Genomic DNA, 14029 nt, shown 5'->3' with positions numbered 1-14029 from the left:
TGGGATTTCTTCTAAGCCAAAATTGCCTTGCGGTGGGTGGGTGGAAGAAGGTAGAGATATAAGCAGGTCCATTGTTAGCACCGTCTCTCACAGGCCATGGATAAGTTGGGTCTGAGAAAGGCATGAGCTGGTGTGTCTCTGAATGTCTCAGGAGCAGGTGGGGAATTTTAAAGCCACTGGATGTGGCAGTTTGGCCTGTGGGCAGGGGAGACAAAGAATTCTTCTGTCAGTTGGAGGAAGGATCTCTAGAAAACAAACACAGAGCTCTTGGGGTTCAAGCTCACCCTACCCACAGACTGTTAGTTAAAGGTAGGAGAGTCTTAAGAGAACCCTTCTTTTCCTCCAGTGTGGTGAACAGCAGTGGGGGGGCGGGGAGCCATCCACGTTCTGACCAGGCTGCATTTGCTAATGGGTAGAGGCTTTTTTTTTTTTTTTTTGTCGGTCGTGGGGCTTGAACTCTGGGCCTGGGCGCTGTCCCTCAGCTCTTCAGCTCAAGGCGAGCGCTCTACCACTTGAGCTACAGCGCCACTTCCGGTTTTCTGGTGGTTTATTGGAGATAGGAGTCTCACGGTCTCTCCTGCTCGGGCTGGCTTTGAACCGCGATCCTCAGATCTCAGCCTCCTGAGTAGCTAGGATTACAGGCGTGAGCCACCAGCGCCCGGCAGGGTAGAGGCTTTGAAGCTCAAATAGAGGAGAAGAAAGAGGCAGAGTAAGTCAGGATATTGTCCCTCTCGGCCTTTCTGCAACTTGTTCTGGGCCTGTCTTTATTTCTCTCTGGCCAGCCCTGGTCGCCTCCCTCCTACCTCATGAATGTGTATATCTCTTCCTCCTCTTGTGCCCACTTCAGGCTAGGGGGCCTAGCAAGTAAACATCAGGGTGGGGCTGGAGAGCCAGTCAGGCAGGAAGGTAGTGAGAGGAGGAGGTGCTCCCGTCTACCTCTTTGACTGGCATTGTAATTGACCAGACACTTTCTTTGTTTTTTTTTTTTTTTTTTTGTTTTTTGGGTCCGGTCCTGCACTTTCTTTATTTTGTTTTGTTTTGTTTTTTTTGGGTCCGGTCCTGGGGCCTGAACTCTGGGCCTGGGTGCTGTCCCTCAGCTCTTCAGCTCAAGGCTAGCGCTCTACCACTTGAGCCACAGCGCCACTTCCAGCTTTTTTTCTTTTTGCTTATGTGGTGCTGAGGAATCAAACCCAGGGCCTCAGGCATGCAAGACAAGCACTCTACCACTGAGCCACCTTCCCAGCCCCATCCAGACACTTTCTTATATTGACTCCAATAAAGGTCAAGGTTTTGTTTTGTTTTGTTTTGTTTTTGTTGGCATTGGGGCTTGAACTCTGGGCCTGGGCGCTTGAGCCACAGAGTCACTTCCGGTTTTCTGAGTGGTTTATTGGAGATAAGAGTCTCACAGACTTTCCTGCCTGGACTGGCTTTGAACTGCCATCCTCAAATCTCACCCTCCTGAGTAGCTAGGATTACAGGCTTGAGCCACTGGCACTCGGCTGGATCAAGTATTTTTAATTGCCATTTCACAGAACACATAAACTTAAGGCTGGGCTCTTTATCTAATATCTTACAGCCAATATGAAGTGGGGCTTCCTTTCTATGTGGCCTCTACATCTCTCAGTCACTCAGCAAATCAGCTTTTATCCACTAGTCTCTGCTGGATAAACACCCCCTCCCAGAATGCAGAAGGTGCAGAAGAATCAGAAGGAAAGCAGACTTGTTCTGGACAGAGTGGAGTTTGGGTACACAGAGCTGCAGGCCCTTTGCTCCCTTACTGGCTAAGCGTCCAGCAACCAGGTCCTTACCTGAGGCGTCCTCTCTAGCACCGAAATGAGAGGAGTGTATTTTGTCTAGTTAAACAAACTAAAGATTGTGGCTACTTTAGATTCTAGAGGAAATTTTGGCTTTGTATATCTAATTCCTTTTTGTCTCTCTTTCTTCCTCTCTACCTCTACCCCTCTCTCTCTTTTTTATTTTTTCTTTCCATAATGGATTTGAGCACAGGGTTTTTGGGGGGTCCAGTCGTGGGGCTTGAACTCTAGGCCTGGGCGCTGTCCCCCAGCTCTTCAGCTCAAGGCTAGCGCTCTACCACTTGAGCCACAGTGCCACTTCCAGCTTTTTTTTTTTCTTCTGCTTATGTGGTGCTGAGGAATTGAACCCAGGGCCTCATGCATGCAAGGCAAGCGCTCTACCACTGAGCCACCTTCCCAGCCCTGAGCACAGGGTTTTGTGCTTGCTTGGCAAGCACTATACTACTCATTTATGCCATACCTCTAGCCCTTTTGTGCTTTAGATATGGTCTCTTTTTTTTTTTTTCTTTTGGTCGGTTGTGGGGCTTGAACTCGGCTTGGGCGGTGTCCCTGTGCTTTTCAGCTCAAGTCAGTGCTCTAGCGCTTGAGCCACAGTGCCACGACTGGTTTTCTAGTGGTTTATTGGAGATAAGAGTATCATGGACTTTGCTTCCCAGACTGGCTTTGAACCACGATCCTTAGATCTCAGCCTCCTCAGTAGCTAGGATTACAGGCATGAGCCACCGGCGCCAGGCATGGTTTGTCACTGTTGCCTGGGATTTGCCTCAGACCTTGATCCACCTATTTTATGGACTCTTGCATAGCTGGATGTCTGGGGATACTTACCACCATACCGGGGTTATTGCTTGAGATGGGGTCTTGCTAAGTATGCCTGGGCTGGCCTTTTTCTGTGATTCTCCTGATCTTTACCTATCAAGTAGCTTCGTCTACCGCCATCAACCTAAAATAATATTTCTTGAAAATCTGGAAAATATCACTGGATAGAAGTGATGTGAGAGCTGGAATGAAAAAGGGGATTAGGAAAGTGGGGGACACCCAAGGGAAAGTATTCATTGCTCCAGAGGATACAGAAAATGAAAATGGGAGTCCAGCTGCAGGCTTAGCTCAGTAAATGCAGATTAAACATTTAAAGGTAGAGAGCAGTTTTCCACTCCCCCCTCCTTTTTTTTTTTTTGTGGCCAATCCTGGGGCTTGAAGTCAGGGTTTGGGTGCTGTCTCAAGCCACAGCGTCAATTCTGGCTTTTTCTGTGATTAATTGGAGATACAAGTCTCAAGAACTTTCCTGCCCAGGCTGGCTTCAAACCATGATCCTCATATTTCAGCCTCCTGAGATTACAGGCATGAGCCACTGGTGCTGGCCTCTTCCTTTTAACTAGAGGGCAAAGAGTGAGGCTCAGGATAACAAATGGGCTGGAGGGCTGGGAAGGTGGCTCAGTGTAGAGCACTTGCCTTGCATGCATGAGGCCCTGGGTTCAATTCCTCAGCACCACATAAGCAAAAAGAATAAAAGCCGGAAGTGGCGCTGGGGCTCAAATGGTAGAGTGCTAGTCTTGAGCTGAAGAGCTGAGGGACAGCGCCCAGGTCCAGAGTTCAGGCCCCACGCACGGACACAAAAAAAACCAACCAAACAAAAAAAACAAATGGTATGGAAAGCAGCTTGAAGGTTGGGGTGGGGGTAGTTGGAGATTGGGAGTCTTTTTTTTTTTGAAGATCTAACTTGAGTTTTGTTTTGTTTTACTAAAGACTCTCAGACTGGGAATCAAGTTGGTTTATTAGATAAGCAGGCAGAGTTTGGCTCTTTAAAATTCTGTCTTCAGCTTTCAGCATCCAGGCCTGGGAGAAAAGCTGAGGTCCCAGCCTAACCCAGGTCTCTAGGTCCCCAGTGGGTGGAACTATGAGGCCAGAATCCCAGTGTCTCACTGTCTGTTTTTAAATTTAGTACATTCCTCAACTTTGGCTGACCACTGTGGGGAGGTAAGTCTGGAGTTGGGGAGCCAGGAACCTCAGGATGGCTGGTTTTGTGGAGTTCCTAGGGCTTTCCCATAGGTCTGCCAGGGCAGGTGCTAGCCTGAAGGAACCAGTCCTGACCTGGGAAAGTCCTTTCTGCTTCTAATTGTTATTCAGCATTCACTGGGCCTGGCTTGTTTGCTCTCCTTTCTTCTGCCCTTTGTTATATAAGGATCATCAACAGAAGAATGGGTGCAGGAAAAGAAAGTTGCTAGGCAAGGGGGGCAAAGGAGCAGTGTGGGGGTGGTGCTGGGGTGAGGAGCCCAACCAGCTCACCCAGTGGTGAGGCAGTGGAGCCTAAAATAGAGGCAGAGGCTAAAATTGGCACCTATAAGAGTGCTGAGTTGGGCTTGAAACCTGCAGCTTGGACCTGCCACTAATCTGGGCCTGGAGCTGCTAGACCCGGATTGATAGGGTGGTTGGGCCTTTTCTGCCTCCCTTTTCCCCCTAAACCTACAACTTAAATGTCCCATCTTAAGGCTCTCTAAGGTTCTGGTATTACAGAGAAATGGGAGGCCTCAGGGGAGGAAATGAATTTCAATGCTAGTGATTACAGTTAGTTTAGAGGAAGAATTTTCCAGCTCAGGTTGGGGCAAAAGGTCTAGAAAGATGAATGCTCCCACCTCACCCTCCTCCTCAGAGTAAGAGAGACCCAAGAAGTGCTCTGATCACTCCTTGATTCTGGGAGGCTGTTTCCTGGTCTTCTGGTTCCAGCTTAATTTAGAACAGAGGGAACTGAGGCTAGACACATGGCGGGACTTCCTGAGTTTCCTAGCCTCTGGAAGGATAGCCAGATCCTACCTTCTTCATCCACCAAAGTAGCTGGCAGAGGCGGAGTTAGGAGGAGATGGGCAGTGTTGTGTGGTCCAGAAGAACTGAAGGGCCGAAGGGAGGAGGGGGGCAGAGGGTTGTGGGAGAATACTCTCCATTATTTTACTTCTGTGAGTCCTCTCCTTCACAACTACTACATACCCAGCTTCTAGTTCTGTCATTTCCCTCTCTGCTACCCCTGCCCCCAATCGTAAAAGTGGGGGGAGTGGGGAGTGTCAGTCAGTCCTGGCCTGCTTTGATGGGCCCTGAAAGCCAGGAAGGAACTGATCCCAGGTTCCCCGTGGGGGGGGGGGGCAGATGGAATCCTTCGGTCCGTGGCGGCGGGAAGGGGGAGGGGAAAGGGAAGCGCTCGGGTCCGCCAGGACTGCGGGACTAAGCACCAGTGGGGTTTAAGGAAACGCACGGCTACGAGGCGGCTGCCTGGGGCTAGAGGGCGCCCCGAGATGCAAGAGGGGAAACCCGCAGGGGGGGGCCCTCAAACCCGTGCGGGGGCACCCCAGATCTTCTCCTGGCAGCTCCAACCACCCCGGCGTCCTGTCCCGTGCGCCGGTCCCCCGCCCTCCCTCCCTGCGCTCCGCCTCCCCCCTTCCTGAGCCCGGGCGGCGGGGGGAGGAGACAAGGGTTTGAGGAACTGGCGCTCGCTCGTTCGCTCGCTCGGTGCCGGGCGCGGGGAGTCAGACTTCCTGTCCCCGAGACCGACGCGTGCGGGGCGGACCCCCCCTGCTCCCCCCGCCGCCGCCGGACGCCTGGGTCCGCGCCCCGTCCTCCCCGCGGCCCACCTAGGATTATGTCTCGGATCGAGTCTCTCACCCGGGCGCGGATTGACCGGAGCAAAGAGCTGGCGAGCAAGGTGGGCTGGGGTCCGCGAGCCCGCCCCGCGCCCCCGCCGCTGGCCTCCAGGTGCCCTCCGACCCCCGCACCCCGGCGGGCAGCGCCCCCCACGCTCCGCGATGGCTTTCCGGGCGGAGCGGCGCGCGAGCGCGCGGCGGGACGGGAGGGTGGGTGGGGACTGAGGGTGAGTGGGGAGGGGGCCGGGGAGCCCGCGACCGGCCCCGCGCCTCCCGCCCCTGCCGCGCGGATTCTGCGCCGGGACCGGGAGAGGGCGGACCTGGGGTTTGGTGGCCTCGATCCGGTGAGACTGGAGCGTTTTGAGCCGCTCGGAAGAAAGTTGCTCTGGTAAGGGACGGAGCGGGAAGAGGGAGGCGTGTGTCTTGGGGGGTCGGAACGGTGGAAACTCTCTGGCATCCCCCCCTTTTCTGCTCCCGGGTCCTGCCGGGTTGCTTTTGGCGGTGCCCCCCCACCCCCCAAACCCTAGCCGCGGGTTCGGTCGTTTCCCCCTTTGTCCCCGCCACCCACCGGAGGGGGCGGGAGGGGGTGGTTTCCCAGCTTCCTCCCACCACCCCTCCAAGACAAAAGTCAGCTCCTCCTCTCGTCGCAAATGGACTTTCCAGCTGTGATTCAGTTCTCCCCTCGGGGTAGGCTGGTGGCTGGGGTCAGGAGCTTTGGTTTTCTTCACCCTCAGGTGAAGAGAGCCGAGGTCTTTGTGTAGCTGGTACGTACGTTGCCCTTCCTCTCCAGCACCCCTGGGACACAGGCTGGTCCCCAGTCCCCCACCTACCCCACCAGCTTCCAGGATCCTTGTTTTCTCAGCCGGAAACCACCAGAACCCTTAGGCTGATCCACTCCCACCTCCCTGGGCTCATTTTATCATCTCTTGCCTGTCATCTCCAGTCTGGATGTATGATTGGGTGAACACAGACACACACAACCATCAGGACCTCTAGGCTACTCCTCTGCAAATATCCATTATTTTCCTTTGTACCCAGCCTTAGTCCCAAATTCCATGACCTCTCCACACCCCAGCCCCCAGGAAATGATGAAACAGACCAGTGAATAAGTGAGAGCTGAGAGGAAGGTGGTGCCGACCGAGAGCACTTCCCATTTCCTCAGGGCCCCCACATTGTCCCCTGTTCTCCAGAAGGCCAGGACCCAGCCCAGAGCTGCTTTCATCTTAATCTCTGGCTTTTCTGTGAGTCCAGCCCCTGCTTAGTGGCCAGTCTGGCTGGGTCACCTTCCTGCAAGGGAGCCGAACCTTTCTGGAGCCCTCCAGGGCATGGAAAGTCCACTCTTCCATCTTGCTTTTCGTTCCTTGCTAGGCTACCTGTCTTGATGTTTAATGGAGAGGGGCCATCTCAGTGTGGGGGTGGGGTTGGGGGCAGGGAATAAGGTTTGAAGGCTTCCTTTGGGATTTGGGCTTAGATACGGCTAAGGAGAAAACAACCAGGGATTTGAATGATGCCTAAGACAAACAGAGGGCCAGGGTGAAATGACTGAAGTGTGGTGGAACAGTGGGGCGCAGACACTGTTCGCAACCTTGTGCCAGGCCAGGCCGCGGCTTCCAAGGTCTGTTTATTTTTTCAACCGTTTGAGCTGAGACCCTGGAGCGGAGCCAAGGGGGGCGGGAGAGGCTTTTTGAAACCACGGAAATTGGGTTCCACCCTAAAAAGGAAAGCTATGGGGGAGCTGGTGAGGGGGCAGACCTGGTGAGAAGGGGGTATAGCGAGAGCTTCTTGGAGGGCAAAAACTGGGGTCTTTTCTCTATTAATGGCGGAGCTGGTAGGCCAGATACCTGGATTCTCCTGCCCTCTATTTATATTTTTCTTTCTTTTTTACTAGTGGAGGAACAGGGATCCACATGCATGGCTCGACTTTCTACCCTGGCTGGACATGGAGGGGGGACTGGGGAACCCATCTGGGGGGCCTGAGTGGGTAGATCTGAGAGGGCCAGGAGGCCACAGGAGGAGGGCGGTTGTCAGTTTGGGCTGGTCGGAAGGGGAGGGCTGCCTCCGGAAGGCTGTGGTTACAAGAAGGGGGGAGTTGATTCTTAGCCAACAAACCCTGGATCCCCTCTTTCCCCCTCCCCCCAAGCTCACCAGCTGTCTCCTTTCTTTTTATACGGTGGTGGAAAGTGGAGGGGGCCTGCTGGAAATGAGACTCTTTGAGGAAGATGGTCTCTCCTGCTACCTGTGTAGGCAGATGGGTCAGGGCTGGGGCTAGATGCCCCAAGCCCACTCTAGTTCTCACCTCATAGAAGGAGGAATTTAAGTATAACCTGTCCCTTTTTCCTTCCCGCTTCATAGGATGTCTCATGCTTCCTTTTGCTTTTCACTCCATTTCTAGTCTTCCAGACTGTCTTCAGTTTTCCACCCCCTCAATTCTCTCTGCTCTGCTTCTCTACCTCCTCAAATCCCAAAGCCCATAGGTCCCCTTTCTGTCTTTTCGCCTTCTTGCTCTTTCTTCCCTTTTTTTTTTCTCTTCCTATTCAGAACAAAGGGTCCCTTTCTGACAAGCAAGGGCCAGAGATGGAGGGATGACTCTGGAGGCCAGGGGCAAAGAGGGTGCTTAGAATCTCCAGGACTGTAGCATTGGCGTGTGTGGTGGGCAGGTGGAGTGGAGACCGGAGAGAGAGACTGTGTCTTTGTTCTGAGCCCTGGAGAGGTGGCTGGCTTTGTGTGCAAGGCCAAGAGTAGCGGAGAGGAGCCAGGAGGGAGTGGAGAGGGCTGACAGTTTGGGAGGAGACTTGAGGGATTGGGGGTGTCCCTGGAGGATGAAGCTTTTGTGGACATAGAAGAGGATTCTAGGGATCATGAAGGTTAGGGAAAGAATTGAGGGAGGGAGAGGAAGCAGGATGGGGAAGGTTTAACAAAGTCACTGAGGGATCTGCTGGGGGCAAGCATAGGAGTTAAAGAGGGGTCTGATCTCAGTCCCACAGGCTCTGCAGCTTTGATCTTGGATCAGGGAGGGGGCATTATCTAAATGTGAACCCCATGTGTGCATGTTACCTGCATGTGGTACTCTGGGTTACTCTAGCTTGAAACCATAGTCACCAAAGTTAGGGGGCTCATGCTCTCTGGATGTGAGGAAGTGGTTCCATTCTTAGCTTCAGCCTCTGATTTGAAGTATCTTGTAGAAACTGAGTGAGTGGATTGGTCAGGATTTCTGGAGCTGGTAGAGAAGCTGGCTGGACCCTTCTGGGTTTGTTTGTGTCTCCTTGGGGGAGGGTGGGAGGAGGACTGCAGGCAGCAGCTGCCCCCTCCTAACTCAGCCAGCTTGCCTTGTGCCAGGAGGGCAGGGAGTCCTGGCACAGCTATTGTTCGCTTGCACAAATGCTTGTCTGTTTGCATCTTTCTCCCTCCTTCTCTTTCTGCTTGTCTGTCTCTTGGCCGGACAGGTGTGGCCATCTGGGTTTGGGCAGGCTGGCATCCACAGTGCCTGGATCTCTGAGTCTCTAGCCTGATTTTATTCCCTATAGCTCTTAGCCATCCCTCTTCTCCTTTACCAGTGTGCCCACCCCCTAAGACCAGTGTCTTCTCTTCATTCATTTAACAAGTATTAAGTGCCTTTGTGTGTTCTGTGATGGTTTTCTGTGTGGTTTCTGGCTTTGCTGTTTGTTTCTCTTCCACTTGGCCACTTTCTCAGCCTCCTGCCTTCATCTTGTCCCTGGAAGCTCCTAAAGGAGCAAGGCCTGGCCAGGACCATTCCTAGGTCCTCTTTCAAGTTCCATTGTCAGGAGCCCTTTCCCTCTTCATTTCCCAGTCCTATAGCTCATTCATTCCCTATGATTCAGTGCCAGTAACCCTGCACCCCTGCTATCCACAGCTGAGCCATAAATGACTCAGGAGCCAATGGACCCCGTCAAGGATCCTTGGGTTGGGAGAAGCCCTGACTCCCCTGGATGGCTCTGCCAGGTTCTGCAGCCCACTGGGGAGCACAGGAGATAAGGTCCAGGCTTTGGCAGGCCTTGTCCTTCATGGATGTCACTGTTTTACTCTCTTGGCCAGGAAAACAAGGTGGACAGAAGAGAAGGGGAACCTTTCAACCTGTCAGCAGTCAGCCAGTGAGCCTGTTCTTCTTTTGTTTTGTTTTGTTTTAATGCTGGTCATGGGGCCTGGACTCTGGGCGTGGGCGCTGTCCCTTGAGCTCTTCAGCTCAAGGCTAACACTCTGCCACTTGAGCCACAGAGCAACTTCCGGGTTTTTTTGTTTATGTGGTACTGAGGAATTGAACCCAGGGCCTCATGCATGCAAGGCAAGCGCTCTACCACTGAGCCACCTTCCTAGCCCCGAGCCTGTTATTTCCCCACAATGATGAAGATCTGAGTAGAAGGATGATATAGGTTACTCTTATGATTTATGCTTAAAGGAAATAAAAGTATAGGACTGGGAACACTTTAGGAAGAGGGAGAAAAGGAGTGACAGGAGAGGAAGGCCTGTCTCAGGAAGCTGAGATCTGAGGATCATGGTTCAAAGCCAGCCCGGGCAGGAAAGTAGTCCGCAGAAACTCATCTCCAGTTAACCACCATAAGGAATGGGTGCTGCTGAGATCCCATGTCTTTCCTTCCTTCCTTCCTTTCTTCCTTTCTTTCTTTCTTTCTTAACATGTATTGAGTGCTTTTTTTTTTTTTTTTTGTCGGTCGTGGGGCTTGAACTCTGGGCCTGGGTGCTGTCCCTCAGCTCTTCAGCTCAAGGCGAGCGCTCTACCACTTGAGCTATAGCGCCACTTCCGCTTTTCTGGTGGTTTATTGGAGATAGGAGTCTCACGGTCTTTCCTGCTCGGGCTGGCTTTGAACCGCGATCCTCAGATCTCAGCCTCCTGAGTAGCTAGGATTACAGGCATGAGCCACCAGCGCCCGGCTTGAGTGCTTATTGTAAATGAGGGATTATGTTTATTGTAAGTGAGGGATTATGTTAGAGTGCAGGTGGGTTCATAGTCTTTATTCACTTAATCCATGATGTAACAGTGGCATAGATAAAGGCAGTGAACAGGAAAAGGTTTGTAATGAAGAGGCACAGTGACCATACATGCTGGACAGCAGACGGTTGGATCCAGCAGGAAGAGCCTCTGAGCATGGTGGGGAGCTTTTGGACTATGAAGTGATGGGCCTTTGAACTCAGAGCCTCATGCTTACTAGGCAGGTGCTCTGCCAGAGAGCCATGCCTTCAACCCTCTTTTGGTGTTCGTCCTGAGACTTGAACTCAGGACCTCCCTTGTGCTGTCACTTGCTTTTCCACTTATAGCCCTTCAACCTTTTTTTTTTTTTTTTTTGCCCGTTGTTGAACTCTGGGCCTGGGCGCTGTCCCTCAGCCCTTCCGCTCAAGGTGAGTGCTCTACTGCTTGAGCTACAGCACCACTTCCAGTTTTCTAGCGGTTTATTGGAGATAGGAGTCTCACAGTCTTTCCTGCCCGGGCTGGCTTTGAACCGAGATCCTCAGATCTCAGTCTCCTGAGTAGCTAGAATTACAGGCATGAGCCACCAGCACCCGGCTTCAACCCTTTTTTATACTGGTTATTTTGAGACAGGGTTTTGCTTTTGTCCAGGTTGTGTTTAGACTGATCTGTCTGGGATCATAGGAACACATTACCATACTCAGCTTCTTCTTTTTTTTTTTTTTTCTTTGTCAGTTGTGGGGCTTGAACTCTGCGCTTGGGTGCTATCCCTGAGTTCTTCAGCTCAAGGCGAGTGCTCTACCACTTGAGCCACAGTGCCACTTTCAGTTTTCTGGTGGTTAATTGGAGATAAGTCACACAAACTTCCCTACCAAGGTTGGCTTTGAATTTGATCCTCAGATCTCAGACTTCTGAGTAACTAGGATTACAGGTGTGAGCCACTGGTGCCGGGCTCAGCTTCTTTGATTGAGAACATTAAGATGCATTTTTTTTTTTTTTTGTCGGTTGTGGGGCTTGAACTCTGGGCCTAGGCGTTGTCCCTCAGCTCTTCTGCTCAAGGCGAGCACTCTACCACTTGAGCTACAGCGCCACTTCCGGTTTTCTGGTGGTTTATTGGAGATAGGAGTCTCACGGTCTTTCCTGCCCGGGCTGGCCTTGAACCGCCATCCTCAGATCTCAGCCTCCTGAGTAGCTAGGATTACAGGCGTGAGCCACCAGCGCCCGGCAAGATGCATTTTTAAGAAGTGGGAATGTGGCTTAGTTGAGCACTGGTGGCTCAACCTGTAATCCTAGCTACTCAGGAGGCCGAGATCTGAGGATTGTGGTTCAAAGTGAGCCTGGGCAGGAAAGTCCATGAGAATCTTTTTTTTTTTGGGGGGGGGTCCGGTTGTGGGCCTGAACTCTGGGCCTGGGTGCTGTCCCTCAGCTCTTCAGCTCAAGGCTAGCACTCTACCACTTGAGCCACAGTGCCACTTCTGGCTTTTTTTTTTTCTGCTTATGTGGTGCTGAGGAATCGAACCCAGGGCCTTAAGCATGCAAGGGGAGCTCTCTACCTCTGAGCCAACTTCCCAGCCCCCCCAGCTCTTTCCTAAATTTTATTTTGAGACAAGGTCTAGCAAAGTTGCCCAAGCTGGCCTCAAATTTAGCATCCTCCTACCTTAGCCTCCTAAGTAGCTGGGATTAGATGTCTACCACCATACCTGCTGTATTTGGCCTTTTCTGAATAGATAGATTGGGGCATAAAAGTTAAGGATTGTCTTGTTTGCTAAATGGAAACCAATGTAATTTAAAAAACAAACAAACAAATACTTTAAAAGAAGCTGGGTGCTGGTGGCTCATGCCTGTAATCCTAGCTACTCAAGAAGGCTGAGATAGGAGGTTCATGGTTCAAAGTCAACTAGGGCAGCAAAGTCCATAAGACACTTATCTCTAGTTAACCTGGAGCTGTGGCTCAAGTGGTAGAGTGCTATACTTGAGCAAAACAGCTCCGGGACAGTGCTCAGGCCCTAAGTTCAAGCCCCAGGACGGATACAAACAAAATAATAAACTACCTAGAATAGAAAACAGTAGGACAAAGAACCAAACCAGCCTCAGCACCCCATCTTTGAGCAGGCAGCCCTGGTAAGCAGGCCCTGTGTTATTCCATCCTCAGTAGCCCAAGCCCTGGGGCGGGCACAGGCCACCTCTGGAACAATAGTGCTAGGCAGTGCCAGGGCTGCTTGCTGCTGGGCAGTGCCCATGCTGGGATGTGCTGCTGCTGTGGCTGCTGCCCGCTGCTGGCCCACCTAGAGAGGGGGTCACTTCAAGACAGGGTGAGTGTTGGGAGGTGGAGGAGGCAGGGCCCCGAGTGCCTGGGTTATATCCGCTTCTGTGCCAAAGGGCAGGAGTGAACTGGAGAACCCCTTCTCTAGCTGTCTGAAGCCTCTCTCTCCCTTTGCTACTCCTATTGGAACTGGCCTGATAGGTGAATTTTGGAGGATGGAGGTCTCCTACCTCAGGAAATTAATTAGAGGCCAAGGCTGAGGCCAGGGGCCCAGCTGTGTGTGGAAAAAGGGTTCTTGTAGCAGCATTCTGGCCATCTGTAGCACTACCCTCTGGAGTGATCCTTCCGGGCATGTTTGATTGTATTGCTATTTTCATGTTTGTCTGCTTGCTTCTTTTCATTCAGATGTCATAATTGCTCATACATTCAGTGTGTGCCCAGCTCTTTGGACTTGGTCTTTGAGGTCCTACAGGAGAATTTGATCTAAAGACATTGCATTGATTAAAGACCTATACTTTGGCACAAAATAGATTAAGATTAGACCAATGATGTTTCTAGTGATTCGGGTATGTTAGGTACCAGTGGAGAAAAAGGGAGGCTGCAGTATCAAGAAGGCTAGACAGAGTTCTAGAATCTGTCAGCTCAGCTCCTGAGCTAGGCCCAAGCAGAAAGGAGGAATTGCCTGCAGGGAAAAGGAGAGGGAGGGCCTCACTGCAGCAGAGGAGAAGCAGAAGCCAGAGCTGAAGCAAAGCTGGCCGAGAAAAGGAAGGCAGAGGTGGAGGTGCAGAGGAGGGAGAGCCTGAGCTCAGAAGAGAGGACATGGAGAGAAAACTGGGTGATGGGAAGAGAGAGAACAAGGGGGTGGGGAGGGTACATGAAGAGAATAAAGATAAGGAAAAGACCTGCAAGCCTCTGAGCTCTGTTCCTTGTCAGACATCCACCAGCCACTCTAAGCTAAGGAGGGGAGGGGCTAGAGAAGGATCTTGGGTACCAGGACACCCTGAGGCCTAAAGTCACAGGACACTCTGAAACCTAGGGTACTGCAGCCCAGTGCCCTCTGGCCCCTGAGTTGTTGACTCAGACCCTGCACACTTCCCTTTTCTACCCTTAGGCACCAGGCCACTGTTCTCCCCTCCCCCAACCCCTGACTGCTAGTGTAACTGCCCTGAGCATGGCTGGAGCTGTGGTCAGGACTGGTTTATGGCCTCACTGGGTTGTAATTCTAATTATTTGTCCCAAGGTCCCAGCCACTGGGACTCAGATCCTTAGCCTCAGTTGTTCTTTTTCTGTTGTTGTTGGTCATGGGGCTTGAACTCAGGGCCTGGGTGTTATATTCCTGAGGGTTCCCCCCCCCCCCCGCTTTGTTTTCTCAAGATTAGCACTCTAC

At 52.1% G+C, this 14029-nt stretch overlaps 1 protein-coding gene across 7 annotated transcripts in view; it reads left to right on the top strand.

The window, feature by feature from the left end:
• Nucleotides 1–14029, top strand: part of LOC138818135 (rho guanine nucleotide exchange factor 2) — a 70358-nt gene that overhangs the window by 32941 nt on the left and 23388 nt on the right. Inside the window, exon 1 of one of the 7 annotated variants that reach the window (XM_070009054.1) lies at nt 5308–5502. The exons of 5 other annotated variants lie outside the window; for them this stretch is intronic. In XM_070009054.1, the coding sequence (XP_069865155.1) occupies nt 5440–5502 (63 nt within the window). In that variant the 5' untranslated portion in view covers nt 5308–5439. Of the gene's footprint in view, nt 1–5307; nt 5503–5726; nt 5829–14029 lie in introns of those variants that run through there. One more of the 7 variants, XM_070009057.1, reaches the window with a different exon arrangement.

The sequence above is a fragment of the Dipodomys merriami genome, unplaced genomic scaffold (assembly GCF_024711535.1).
Source record: "Dipodomys merriami isolate MVZ:Mamm:240054 unplaced genomic scaffold, mDipMer1.0.p SCAF_718, whole genome shotgun sequence".
In the NCBI taxonomy this organism is placed as follows: Eukaryota; Metazoa; Chordata; class Mammalia; order Rodentia; family Heteromyidae; genus Dipodomys; species Dipodomys merriami.
Note: the sequence above shows the minus strand (reverse complement) of the source record. Positions and strands in the feature narration are given on the sequence as shown.